General features: G+C 42.1%; 1 protein-coding gene across 1 annotated transcript; it reads left to right on the top strand.

Annotated features, from left to right (window-relative positions):
• Nucleotides 1–7,598: 7,598 nt before the first annotated feature.
• On the top strand, nt 7,599–9,673 carry GSTUM_00002733001 (uncharacterized protein; the record flags this gene model as incomplete). The annotated part of the gene is made up of 7 exons (XM_002836395.1): nt 7,599–7,626; nt 7,667–7,911; nt 7,955–8,072; nt 8,133–8,809; nt 8,869–8,920; nt 8,983–9,265; nt 9,331–9,673. The coding sequence occupies 7 exons, from the start codon at nt 7,599–7,601 to the stop codon at nt 9,671–9,673; spliced, it is 1,746 nt and encodes a 581-aa protein (XP_002836441.1).
• Between the last annotated feature and the right edge of the window lie 4,278 nt (nt 9,674–13,951).

Consider the following 13,951-nt stretch of genomic DNA (forward strand, 5'->3'; position numbering starts at 1 on the left):
CCTGTGACTGTCCGACGGTTGATCTATCTGAGAGGCAGAGGGGCCTCAATGGGTCCTGCAGTGTCTGGCATGGGGTACTTGGGGGTGGGTGATTAGTAGAAGAGGAGTATCTGCGAGTACTGGTCAGGCCTGCATCAGGTTAGGTGAGGTTTAATTAAGTGTTTCTGGACAGATTTGGCTGTTGAAGTTAAGCTACTGAGTGCTATAATGCTTCCTGATGGACTGGCTGGCTGATGGCCACCCATGCAGATAGTGGATTGTGACTACCTGGTTGGACTTGTTTGGTTCTTGCATGCTAGGCTTTGTGGAGTTTGTTTGGTTTCTTTAGTTTAGCTACAGGTATCGCAGGTGGAGGCATGGTACTACTAGTGGATAATAGGCACTACTGACCATCTTACTCTGTCACCACCTCTATATCTTTTCTTTGTTTGTGCTGGATTTTTGTTAGGGGTAGCATGTACAAGTCCTCCTCACTGGTACACTCTTCAGAGGTAACTGCCAAATTAGGTTCATAGAGTCTATGACCTGGCATGCAGATATGAGAGATAGACAGGTGAGTTGCCTCCTTCCTGCTATTGCACCACCTGTGGAGTTAGATTGTTTTAGTTTTCCCCATGATAGAGGTATTGTAGGATAGTATTTAGACTAGTTGGTAGTGTTTGATAGGTTTGGGACAGGGAACTTGGTCAGGTTAGTCTTCTCTTCACATTCAGCTACACTTAGTACTAGTTGGTTTCATACTAGAAGGGCTACAGACTAATACCATGGAGGGTGCTGGGTTGTTTGATAGTCTTATAATTAGTTCTCCTGCGGGCATGACTCCAGGATAGTAGGTGTAAGACTATAGACTTAGTTTCCTCAGAGTTAGTGGTATACCAGTAAGCGATATTTCTGTGCCAGTGGAGGCACATCATATACCAGAGTTGACAATATGAGTTTAAATAAATCTAGATTGAATTCTAAGTACTTTTCCTACTTATCATTTTAATGAATATAAAACAACTTCATGCTCTTTATTATTATTATGATCTTTACTACTATTACAATGAGAATACTCTACAGGAGATAGAGTTAGAGAAAGCTTAGGATTGGTATTACAGATAGAACATAGGTCTTGTACTATCAGTAATGTAAGCATAGGTATAAAAGCTATCATACAGCAAAAATAAAGAGAAGAAGAGAAATATTGTTCCCCGTTGTGAAAAACTAACTATTCGAAGGGGAATTGTTACAAGCTGTGGAGAAGGTAGTGTCAATTGTGAGGAGAATTTGTAGTCATTGTATATTCCAAGGAGTCAGTGGTAGAACCTTTTGTAGATTTGCATCGAGGAAGTGAGATCGAGTTTTTAAGCTTGATCTCCTACTCTTTACTATATCTGAATGTGTTTGATTTCTCAGTAGTCTAATTTCTTGGATAGTCAGTTGGTCTTGATATTGGATGGTAATAACCACACAATAACTCCTGATTTTAGGTTTGGCTTGGGTCTTCTGTGTTTGTTGTAATATTCTTTTGGCCATTGCTGAGCATAATATTAGGTAGAGGTATCCTGTATAGACTCAGAGTTCTCTGGACCAACTAATATTTGTTTCTGTAGAGGGACATTGTCTAGAAATGCTTGAGAACACTTATTTCGTTTATGACTACTAAGAGTAAAGTAAAATAAATAAAGTAGAGTAGAATCTTATAATCAATATTATATTGTTATGGTCTCTTCTCCATTGCTTGATGATGTTTAAAGGCTTGGAAGACACTTTAATATTCATATTTTATGTCTAAGTGTTTGCCGACTACATTTATCTATCATACAAACTATGTACCTTTCCTGTTATAATATAACTTACAACGTCTAGTATTCCTCTAAAGTGCAAATACCGGGAGACCCTGAAAACCACCACACCCTTTTTAGTAATTACTATTTTGCTGATTAGGAGCTACATTGTTATCAATAGTAATTATCTGATCTTTAGAGTCTTTAGACTTGCAGCCTAGTTCTTAAATCAAACTCAGTTGGCCCTAGTCTTCTCCAATCTCAATGAAATAATCTGCTTTATCTGTGGGTTGTATCTGCAGAGGTAGTCATAAAATCAACCTTTCTAGATCACCAACTTTAAATCTTCATAGCTCCTGATCCAACCAATAGATATCTTCCGAATAGCTTGCTACTAATTTGTAGATAGCCATTCTACTAGATCGACAGATATTCCCTTGGCCAGCAACTCTTGGTTGCTCTGGGTATTCGGTTCTTCGTTGTTTTCTTTAGTATCTGGGAATCATTCTCACAACTACAACACATTCCTGGACCCAGTTGTAATACTCCATGAAGTCTATTGGCTTCTGTAGTAGTGTTTCCTGGAGCTCTAAACTCTTCTACTTATCATAGGGCACATGCAAATATATTGGTTTCTTGTAGAGATCCTCCAACATTTGATACCATCTCTCTGTACAAAAATGTCCCATTACTTACAGCTTCTACCAAAAATATCACATCTTTGTAGCCTGGTAACTCTCTGAGTAGTTGACAGATTCACTTCCTTCCACTTCTCAGACCTAGCCACAGGTCCCCTCTTATATTCTCTCAACTACCAAGACATTTAGGCCCATTTAAAATGTTGAACACTAGCCTATTTGAGCAACCGTGATATGAAAAACTTTGTCTTAGTCAAGTGACATAGTTCTCAGAATTGCACAAAATCAGGACTCCTCAGCATGGCGGTGATGAAAAAGAGATATGCTATGCAGATTTGCTCCTGACTACTCTAATAGGCTAGTGTTCAACATTTTAAAGAAGCCTGAATGTCTCAGCAGTTTAGAGAATATCCAACAAACAGGATCCAGTCAGATGGATGGCTGTGATGTATATGGTATTACTCCCACACCTTGAATTCTGTGGTACTATAGTTACAGTATGCAATTGAGATAAGTATATATGATGATGTGTCAGTCTCATAAGAGGACCAGAGGGCGGTGTTGGAGTTCAGAGATTCTAATTCCGAGTGGGGTTACCCTACTTAGGGTGGTTCCTAGGTATCAGATCCTGGTAAGTTTAACACAGAATTGACTTTGTATCATAACATGTTAACTAATTGTTTCAGATCTGCCTTATCCAAAATCGTCCCACTTGTCCTATGATTTGTCGTGTGATTTGTTGTACTTATCTTTTCTTGTTTTCTATTGTTCTATTTGAACTTGGCCATTAGCAATAGTTTGTACCAATGCTCTAGTTAATAGCTGACGTTTGCACATAGGTATTGTTCGAGTATTGTATTTACCTGTTTTGTTTGTCCTTTAGTCTGCAGGTGAAATGCAGTACTCAGTCAGTTCTGTATTCCCTTTCTCCTATTATTTTTTTCCATTGTCCTCATGTGAATAGTGTTCCTCAATCCATAATTATGTTTTTCAGAAACACGTGCAATGGGAAAATTTTTTAGAAGAATGTTCTGATAAAGGGCTTCATTGTCGTATCTTGTTTGACAGGGTCAAGGTGGCTCATTTTCATCAGGCAATCTACCACAATCAAAATGCTATCGTATCCTGCTGATTGGAATAAGTCTATGACAAAATCTATAATAATTGTTTTCCAGAGTAGTCTGAGAGCTTTATTCGACTTCCATAATCTGTAGAATACATGTTTAGCCGTTTTCGTCCCTTGACCTATATTGTAATTCTTCCTATGACTTTTAACATTATCTTACAATCCTGGCCAATGACTTCATGATAAATTCTGTGGTGTTAGCCATTCTGCCATGCCCTGCAGTCTAGATATTGTGATCTTGTCATATGATGTTCATTCTTATCCATTCTTTTTCCAGGATTACTTATTTTCTATCATACTGCATATTTTCATCCTTAAACTGCCATAAACCCAGTGCTACTCCTTTATCTCGTTCTTTCCTTCTTCCAATAATTCTCTTATTGCCTCAACTATTTTATCTTTTTTACTCCCTCTTTTTATCTAGTTTTCCTTATTTGAGGTAAATTCGATAAGTTGCATAGCTTTTAATTAACTCAGTTCGAAATACCGGTCACTTAGCAATAGGGTTTGAATCTGTCATATAACCTACTTATCCTTATTGTCTTATGGTTTGTTGTTCAATATTCTTATAAGACTGTCCAGCTTTCTGCCTTCTTTCTCTAGTTGGTATTGATACAGAATTTGAATCAGCTTAGTTGTTCTATCCATCACTATTGTCAATCTTTTAGTATCTTATCCTTTATAAAAGGTACCAGGTCTTTATGGTCTATTAATACTATTACTGTAGTCTTAGTGTCACAGGCATATCCTCTCATTCCTTCAAGTCCTGAACTATCGCTAATACTTCTTTGTCATATATGTGTTAGTTGTATTCTGCCAGTGTTATTTTCTTCGAGTGATATGCTATTGACTGCCATTTAGTGTCCATGAATTTTTACAATAGATGCCTGAGCATACATATTTGAATGGATTAGTTTCGACTACTAGTTCTCGTTCGGGGTCGTAATTAACTAGTCTTGATATACTTATAAGCCTTTGTCATATGCCATTAAAAACTTCTTGTTCTTGTTTATTCTATTTCTATTTGGCATCTTTCTTGGTGAGGTTGTGGAGTGGTTTCACAACTCTGCCAAACCCTTCTATGAATCTTCAGCAGAAGTTGCAAAATCCAATAAAATATTAGACATCACTTCTGGTTCCTGGCACTTTCCACTTCTATATTATGTTTGTCTTAATAGGGTCCATCTTGACTTATTATCTGTTGATGGTAAAATCCCAAGTATTCTATTTTGTCCATGGGGAATTCGCATTTTGTCAGTTTGATCTTCATTCCTGAATCTTGGATAAATTCTATAACTTCACTGATATTCTTGATGTGTTGGTCCAGAGTATCTGAATTTATGAGTACATCGTCTAGGTAAACGATGCGATATCTATCCAGAAATCTTCTCCAAACTTGGTTGATCCATCTTTGTAATGCAGCCAGTACATTTGTTAACCTGAATGGCATAACCAGGTATTTGTATATCTCATCTTTGGATGCAAATATTATTTTCCATAAGTCTGTAACGATCTTACTGCGGATAGTTAGTTCTTGGCGACAGGGAGAGATACTTCTCTTTTTCTTCTTCGTCGCTGTACAATAGCACTAGGCTTATACTTATGTTATGGATAGTACAAGACCTTTCTCTTTTATCTGTAATACCTATCATAAGCTTTTTCTAACTCGACTTCATGTAGAGCTTTCTTGTCATAATAATAATAAGGTCATGATAATAGTAAAGAGCATAAAGGTATTTTATATTTATTAAAGTAATAAGTAGGAAAAGCACTTAGAACAAAGTGTGATAAGCCTATCCTCCTTGGCCATACTGGCCTCCGTATATAGTACTCTTCTTACTCTAAGTCATGTGGCCCCAAGTGATCACATACATAGAACCAAATCGTAACAAACTAGTCATATGACTCAAAGTAGTCCTATGCGTAAAACCTATGACCTCATTTTGAGGTCATGTGTGAAACATAAATCACATGCGCAAGGCATACTTGCAAGATACACTTCACCAAGTGCACGTCCCATGACTCATAATAAAGTCATGTACAAAACATAACAAATTATAACATAAACAAGCTATATGACCAAAGTGAGTCATATGTGCGAAACAATAACATACCTATGACTCATAATCATGAGTCATGTGAAAATCTTTTTCTCGCTAAGCCACATTCGTGACAGAGTCTCCCTTTTTAATGGTGATGTTGTAGTATGCATCTTTGATATTGAGTTTCATGAAATGTTGTACCATTCTTAGTCCATCCATGGCTTTTCCTGTCTAGGAAAGTGAATATCGATCTTTCTTTATGATTGAGTTGAGTACTCTATAGTCCACACATTGCCTTAGTTTGCCAATCTTCTTTTTGATAAACATTATTGGAGATCCCCATACTCCCTACATTTCTCATATCCATCTCCTGTCTGGCTTGGTCTTAAAATATTTTTGTAGTTCTTCCAATTCGTTCTCACTTAGTATGTATACCATCTTCCATAATATATTTTGGTTTTCAAATCCTTCCTTGTTGTGTTCTTAGTCAATGGCTAGATTGACCCCAGGTCTGTATCATGATAGTTCAGTCGCATCTTCTTTCTTGAACAGGTTCTGAAACTGGGGGTTTATGTTAAGAGTATCTGGAGTATCAGACACACAGGATGCACAGGACACAGTGTTATTTGTACTGATGTCGGATCAGCCTATTCACAAATTAGGTAATATCAATATAGAATACCTATCTTGTCCAATTTATCTAGATATCAATATAAACCAAGTTCTTGGCCATCAGTCAATTTCCTGTTCAGGATGACTCATGCTTGACAAGATTGGCAGTCATTCCGATGGGGTATACAAATGCCCCTTTCAGCACATCAAACTCATGTGCCATTGTAGTAATGCTCCCTTTTTACCTATTCTGCAGCCTTTAAGTGCTTCTTGGATCAGGGCTTCAATATTGGCATAACTTGGGGCAGACACGGTGATGTGGTAGAACTGGACAATGGTTGAATGTGTGGCAGCTGGGGTTGTTTTCAAAATAGTTTCATTGAGATGTCCATGTGAGAGACTCCGTTAGCCGAATGCCATGCCGCTTAATCCCACGTCACCCCCCGTCACCCCCGTCAACCCTTCTTCCTGACCACCCGTCACTGACCATGGTCATATTGTACTCGTATACTAGGTCTCTGACCAGACACTGGGCGCTGGTGGGTCCTCGCAATACTGTCCGTCCGTGCCCAATTTTGGCATGCAGACTACAAGCACAAGTATCTGTCATATACCACATGGCACCCGCAAACCCCAGAGGTATTAGACACCCCAAAACCAAGGATCTGCGTTATTGGTGGGCCTTGACATTTTAATTCCAGAGCACCCGTGTCGCTGGATTGGAGTTGCACCCCGGCACCGCCGGAAGGAACATGACCTCAATCCCACGATTTGAGTGCCTTCGGGGTAACTTTTTTGCTTTTCTTTTCCTTCTTATCGGTCGGTCGTGCTAGCCTCGGGGCGAATTCCCAAATTTCTAGGTACAAGAGTTCAAATCGGGCTGATACGGTAGGGGCGGGGGCGCGTTTGGCGAGGTTGCGTAGTTTGTGAGTGCTATATTTTTGGATATTGGCTAGACACTCCCTCCCGAGGGATTCCGGATTCCGAACGAGTTAGTGGTGATGAAGGAGTCGTTGGATAGGAGGCACAAGGCGGGTATCATATCTGAAATCTTTATTTTTTTGGAATGGGAAAACCGACAGCATCTAGGAGTTTTTCGCAAACCCGATCGGGGTTCCGCTTGAGCGAGGAAAAAAATTCAATTCACCACCTGATTCTGTCCCTTTTCCCCTCGCTCATCGACTCTTTTTGTGGAAGAATTCTCGCGCTAATAGGTCACCCTACTCAAATAGCCTCCTTCACAGGGAGGAGAAATATCTGTATGTGTAACTAAGAGTACCCCACTTGCTCACATTTTGCTGTCTATTTCTCTCATCTGATCACGGCTTAAGCCTTGTTTGCGGTTCTGTATCGAAATCAAAGAGGCAAAGGACAAGATGGAAAAAGGAGCAAACCCTGGACAGTGAGTACTATGCTTTGTATCTTCCTACACAATTTGGGTTCTTGATTTATATTAACCTCGTAGAAGGCTTCAAGGAGAAACTATTCTACCGGTTCACTCTTGCAATACCGTTGTGGGGCCTCTGGCAAAAAGTGAACATGCGCCGAAATCCATAGAGTTTGACAATGACCAGCCGACGGAGGAGGAATTGAATAGCCTTCGGAGAGTTCCGGACAATATCCCGACCGGAGGTTACCTTGTTGCCTTCATTGAGTTGACGGAGAGGTTTGCCTATTATGGGCTTTCGGCATACCCCCCCCCCCAACCTGACTCTGCGAGGAATGTAGAACTGACCATTGAAGGCACCGTTCCAAAACTACATGGAGAATGGAAAAGACGATCCATTACTACCCGGAGCACTAGGTCTAGGCCAGAGCACGGCTACTGCTCTACAATACTTCTGGCAATTCTGGTGTTATATCACCCCAGTTTTCGGAGCAATTGGTACTCAACTTCTGTCTTCCGTCCCCCGAACCTCACGTCAATTACTGACCCGTGTTAAAGTTGCCGATCAATATATTGGAAAATATAACACTATTATGGTCTTCGCTGGGATCTATGCTTTTGGCCTTCTCGTCCTCGTTACCACCGCAATCCCTCAGGCAGTTGAAGGTGGGCGCGCCTTCGGCGGCCTAATCGCATCGATCCTAATCATCGGGCTTGGAACCGGCGGCATAAAGGCTAACGTTGCACCCCTAATTGCAGAACAATACCGCAGCCGTGGCCCATTCATTCGAACTCTAAATAGCGGTGCCCGAGTGATTGTTGACCCCGATGTTACTATACAGCGGTTGTACATGGTATATTATTGGTGTATTAACCTGGGTTCGTTATCCGGCATCGCGACTGTCTACTTGGAACTCAAAGTGGGATTTTGGGCGGCGTACCTATTGCCATTCTGTGTCTTCTTCGTGGGGATATTTACCCTGGTCGTTGGGAGGAAGTATTATGTCACTGCTATGCCACAGGGATCTGTCATATTGTGTGCGTTTAAGGTTTGGTGGATCGCTCTTAGGAATAAAGGGAATATGGAGGTTGCAAAGCCGAGCCATCAGGTCGCGAATGGGGGAAAGTATAAGACACTGTGGCCGGAGGAGTTTGTGGACGAGTTGAGGAGAAGTTTGGTTGCGTGTAGGGTGTTTGTGTTTTATCCCATATATTGGGTTTGTTATGGACAAATGGTATGTTGACCCGCGATCGATCACCGGCAAATCCTTTTCCTGTAGCCGACAGATGATAGGTCAGCAACTTTGTCTCCCAAGCCGGAACGATGGAAACCCACGGCATTCCTAGTACATCCCCCTGGTTTTCCTGTTTCGCCATCTATCTTCTTAGGTGCTGATTCACATCCTAGACGATGTCATCTTGAACGTTGGCGCCCTAACAATCATCATATTCATTCCAATAATGGAACGCCTAGTCTATCCCGCCCTCCGTACAATCGGCATCCAGTTCAAACCCATAACTCGTATAACCTGGGGTTTTTTCTTTGCTTCAGGAGCAATGGCCTACGCCTCCGGCTGCCAAAAAATGATCTACAACGCGGGTCCCTGCTATGACAATCCCCGCGGATGTCTCAACGGAGCGGTGCCGAACCATGTGCACGTTGCGGTTCAAGCGCCTTCATATGCTCTCATGTATTCACCCCCCGTCCACTCGCAATGCTCTTGAAGAAGGGAAGCCAATGTGAGAATGATTTTAGCGGAATTTCGGAAATCTTTGCCTCGATAACAGGTCTCGAATACGCCTACACGAAAGCGCCGACAAACATGAAGTCTTTTATAATGTCGCTATTTCTCCTGACGAATGCTGTCGGCTCTGCTCTGGGTGTTGCTGTCTCACCGACAAGCGTTCATCCCAAGCTCGTGTGGACGTTCTCGGGGTTGAGCATTGCTACGGCAGTCACCGGTATCGCCTTCTGGGTGCTTTTCAGACGCTATAATGATACCGAGGAGGAGATGAATGCCGCCGGGCGAGAGAAACAGCAAGAAGTGCTTAGGAGTGTGGCTGGAGAAAAGGAGGAGGGGTGGGGTGGGGCGGCATAAAAACTCAGGGTGATGTTTATATTCACAGATTGTCACTCGATCTGTGATATTAATGGGTTAAGTTGAATATATTGTCTTTCGTTGTCCACAAATCTTTTTTCTTTCCCCACCTCACACACGCCACTTTACGAGTCCTATATCATTCCATTACATTAGGTTACATTCATTTTAGCTGTAGGCCGCCCTTGATTAGTTCTTGATTATTCGGTGGCTATGGCCTGTAAGCAGAGTAGCTTTATACACTTCGTGTTTAAAGGCACCGGCGGATACTGGTGTGGGAGCAATGGTGCGATAAGGGGTGAAGATGGGAACCTGGTTCTCTTGTGATGATGGGTGAGGCCATTATTTTCTCTTTATCGAAATGTTGACCGCAACCGAGCATAGCTGCAGGACGATTCCTTGCAACAATCGGGCATAGATTTTTTGAGTCATATTGGAGCATTCCAACTTGAGATCGGGGTCGAGTTTTTGTAATCCCCGATCGGGCATGGCCGGGCCTCGAGCGTGATCGAGTTATCAAATCTGGTCACTACACCAGCATGATTGAGTGTATATAATGTTCGAATAATACGGTACGTGGCCCTAACTTACACGATCGATAACATAAACTACCTTGTGTTAAATTCCATTAGGAGGATAAAATACCGGAACACTGCATTTTCCCACCTTAAATTTTGATCTCAGGTCATCCTGTTTTCCATCTTGGACAAAGCCACATGCCGCTTGGACACTCACCTCTCAGATATATGCTAATTGGCTTGTTTTCTACGAGGAACTCACCTTCTAATCCCTCCGCTTACAACACTGTATTTATCTCTTGAACTCACAATCTCAGGCCAGGCTCAGATCTCCTAATCGGTGCGAAGACACTCCATGAAGAGATGGTGCTATCCAAATAGAGCATAGCTTGGGGAGGCTTAGTGTACTGGGCCTCCTCAACGGGTATCGGTTATTTTGTTAACCTAATCTGTTTCGCCAATTGTGGCTAGGACCATCGTTTCCGTCAACGTTCCCGATGGCGGATTTAGCAAGTTAATACTCAAGTACTCACATGGCACTCTATAAAGTTTACCACGGGAGGTTTCATGTTCAAGCTAGTCATCTGAGAGAGGAAAGTGTCTGGGTGGCTTGTGGCTTTGTATCGTATGTGGGCTTACGTCACACATCTTTGGTAAAGATGTGTGAATGCTAAGACCCAAACCTTGTTTGATGAAGGTCGGCTGACGGCTCCTGGTAAGTTTACAGTACGTTACCGTACCGTACCGTACCGTACCGTACCGTACAGAATGGTAACTTCCCGTATGTTACATGTGAACCCTACCAATGGCCGAGTGATATCTCATGTCTACAAGATGTAGCTGCAAAGTACGAGTAACTTGAATCGGTTCCATCCCAGTGGTCAAGAAAAAAAGATCGCATGGTCAAGGGGATATCCCGTTTGCTGAGTAGGCCCCTTTGCGGTTAGGGTGCTCTAGGGATCAATTACAAAATTTATCCACCCCAGACGCCAAGTAGTTCCCAGAAGTCAACCCCCTCCTCGAGCCACTTTAAATCACCATCCACCCAACAGCCTCCCCCCTCCTCGAGCCACTTTAATACATTATCCACCTAACAGCCTCCCCCCTCCTCAACAATGCTCTCCCTTATTGACTATTGCTCAACATGGCCGCCACCCTCATTATCCGCTTTCTCAGTATCCCGAGCACTCCCATCCTCAACTTCCTCATCACCTTCAACCTCCCCTTAGCTCCCATCTCAGTCACAATCTTAACCAACATGGTCTTGGTCAAGGTTCTCATCATAGGCACCATCCTCGTACCAACCCTCAGTTTCTTAAGCCTCAACCTAAGAGGCGATTCCGGACGGGGATCAGGGGAGAGAGCCGTGGCCTTAGAATCGTGAGTCCTAGGCAACTGATACCTTGCCTGGAAAGCCCCGGATTGACTTTCCCCGTTACCATCGCCGGACCCTGGACTGTAGTGGTCGCTTTTTTGTTTGAGCTCAAAATTAGGCACTTTTAAAGAAAAGACTGAAGGTTGAGAAAACACAGAAGCCTACATAGTATCGCCGCTTTCATCCCTTAGGAGAATTGAGTAGTTCCACCAGTCCCCCTTCAGCTGTCCAAGTCTATGAAGCCTGATAATTTCGTGGCATACAGACCCTTCCCATATTTTGACTGGCATCAGGAACGTTCTCGATTTCCTATTGCCATTCCCTATAGCCATGTTCTCGAATTAGTTACCATGCGCTATTGTAGAATAGAATATCCACTATCTTACTGATGGGTCTGCAAATTCTCTTGTAGCGAGTGATCCTCCTGAAATAACAGGTGTCTTCCAACATCTCTACCTTCCAGATGATGCCCACCTTGCCGCAATGGATAGTCATAAAACGCATCCCAGATCTCTGTTGATGGGTGACGATTGGGGCAATTTGTTCGCCATGAATGAAACAGAGCAGTTCGACAATTTCTCCAAGGGCATCATTTGCTTCCTCTTCAGGGGAGAGAAAGGCCTCGAGTGCTTCACGACAACACATTTTGAAAGAGGTTGGGTTGTGTGATAGTGTTATCGATTGGGTCGCTTTTTTAGGTGAGGATCATGGGGGGGTGGAGGAAGTGAGGAGATAGTGAGAAGTGGTGAAATATAACCACTGCCCGTTACCGTAGTTCGAACACCGATGAGGAATTAGGGTCCGTCAATGAACTATGGAAGAACAAAAAAAAGTGGCAACAAGGAGAAAATATTTTAACATATCATACCTAAAAGGAAAATACACTCATAAAATTACGATAGTTTTGAATGGCCAAACATTAGACGTGTTAAAAGAGATAAAAATTTAATTGAATAAGTAATATTATGATAACATCACAATACGTGAACGAGCCCTAATTCAATCACAAGAAACTCTGAGAAGAAATGGGTGAGGCCCTGTTCGGAGAGCCAAAAAAAAAAAAAAAAAGAATTTTGATTTAGAACTATTTGCCATAAAAGCTGCAAACGAAAAATATCCCGAAAAGAAAAAAAATGTAATGTTTATATAAAATTAGTGATCAGTGATACGATAAAAGATTGTAATATTTTAGACCTCCCCTACAGCTTGCTGTTATATCTCTCTCAACATTCACCATCTCACAAGCTCTGTACTTTTTTTCTATGAGGTCAGGAAGAAAAAATGATCACAACATTTCGGTATGTAAAGCTGGTGGAGATTATAGAAAATTGAGAAATAAAAGTTAGGATAGTATTAACTGTATCATAACTATTCTCCAATTTTCTATAATATGATAGGACATGTTACGAATATCTCTTACAATTTTGAAATACCACAAAATTTTGATATAATATTATTACTAAGCTTTATGGTGAATTATGTAACTTAGAAGAGTGCATTTATCACATTTTTTGCCCCCCCCCTTGAGACAATAAGAATCTCTTGACTTTCTAAAAAGGGCTTAAAGCCGTTTCACCAAGCCTTGCAATGGGTCGGGCCTTTGTTGGGCTAGCCCGGGCTATTCGTTGGGCTGGGTCGGGCTCATTGGGCTGGGCTCACTCATGGGCTTCGTTGGGCTGGGCCGGGCTGAGGGGAGGACAAAGCCCGGGCGGCCCGGCGGGCCCAGCGAGCTCGGCCAAGGATTAGGCTTATTTTTAAGGTTTGTATGGTCTCTTACAATCCGTATCACCGGGGAAACGATTGTCCGAGCACATGGCTTTCCGGAAGCGCGTTACAACAAGCGGTAAGATCCAACCCAACCATCTTTATATCTAGAATGTTTAGTGCAGAACTAATCCATATTGGATTCATGTGCTCTCGGATTGTCTCGCTGTTTGGAGGTTTGAAAGTTCAGATCTCGTCTTGCCACCCAACAAAATATCAGATCTTTTCGGGATCTCCCTCCTTCTTCCTATTTCCCACACCTATGTTGACCTCTGATCTCGCTTCCCATTTGTTCCTAATACCAATACAAACCCGATGAGCTTCTCTTCTAACAGCGGTAGTTTTCTCTCAAGTCCTCCACCTATTCTGCGATCACCAAGTCCACAAGCAGAATTTCATCACCATCGATTCTACCAGTCTGAGCTTCCGGGTTCAGAACACTTGGAAGATCAGGAATTAGACCACGATCGCCTATTACCACCAAATGCCGGTATCAACAAATCACGAAAAAAGAGAAAAAGCACACTTTCTTCCTCGTGGGTATGGGGTACTCCGGAGTCTCCTAATGGGAAGTTAGTGATCTAAGATGATATTGAGTAAGTTTGCCGCCAAGTAAACAAG

The sequence above is a fragment of the Tuber melanosporum genome (genome assembly GCF_000151645.1).
Source record: "Tuber melanosporum whole genome shotgun sequence assembly, scaffold_143, strain Mel28".
Taxonomy (NCBI): Eukaryota; Fungi; Ascomycota; class Pezizomycetes; order Pezizales; family Tuberaceae; genus Tuber; species Tuber melanosporum.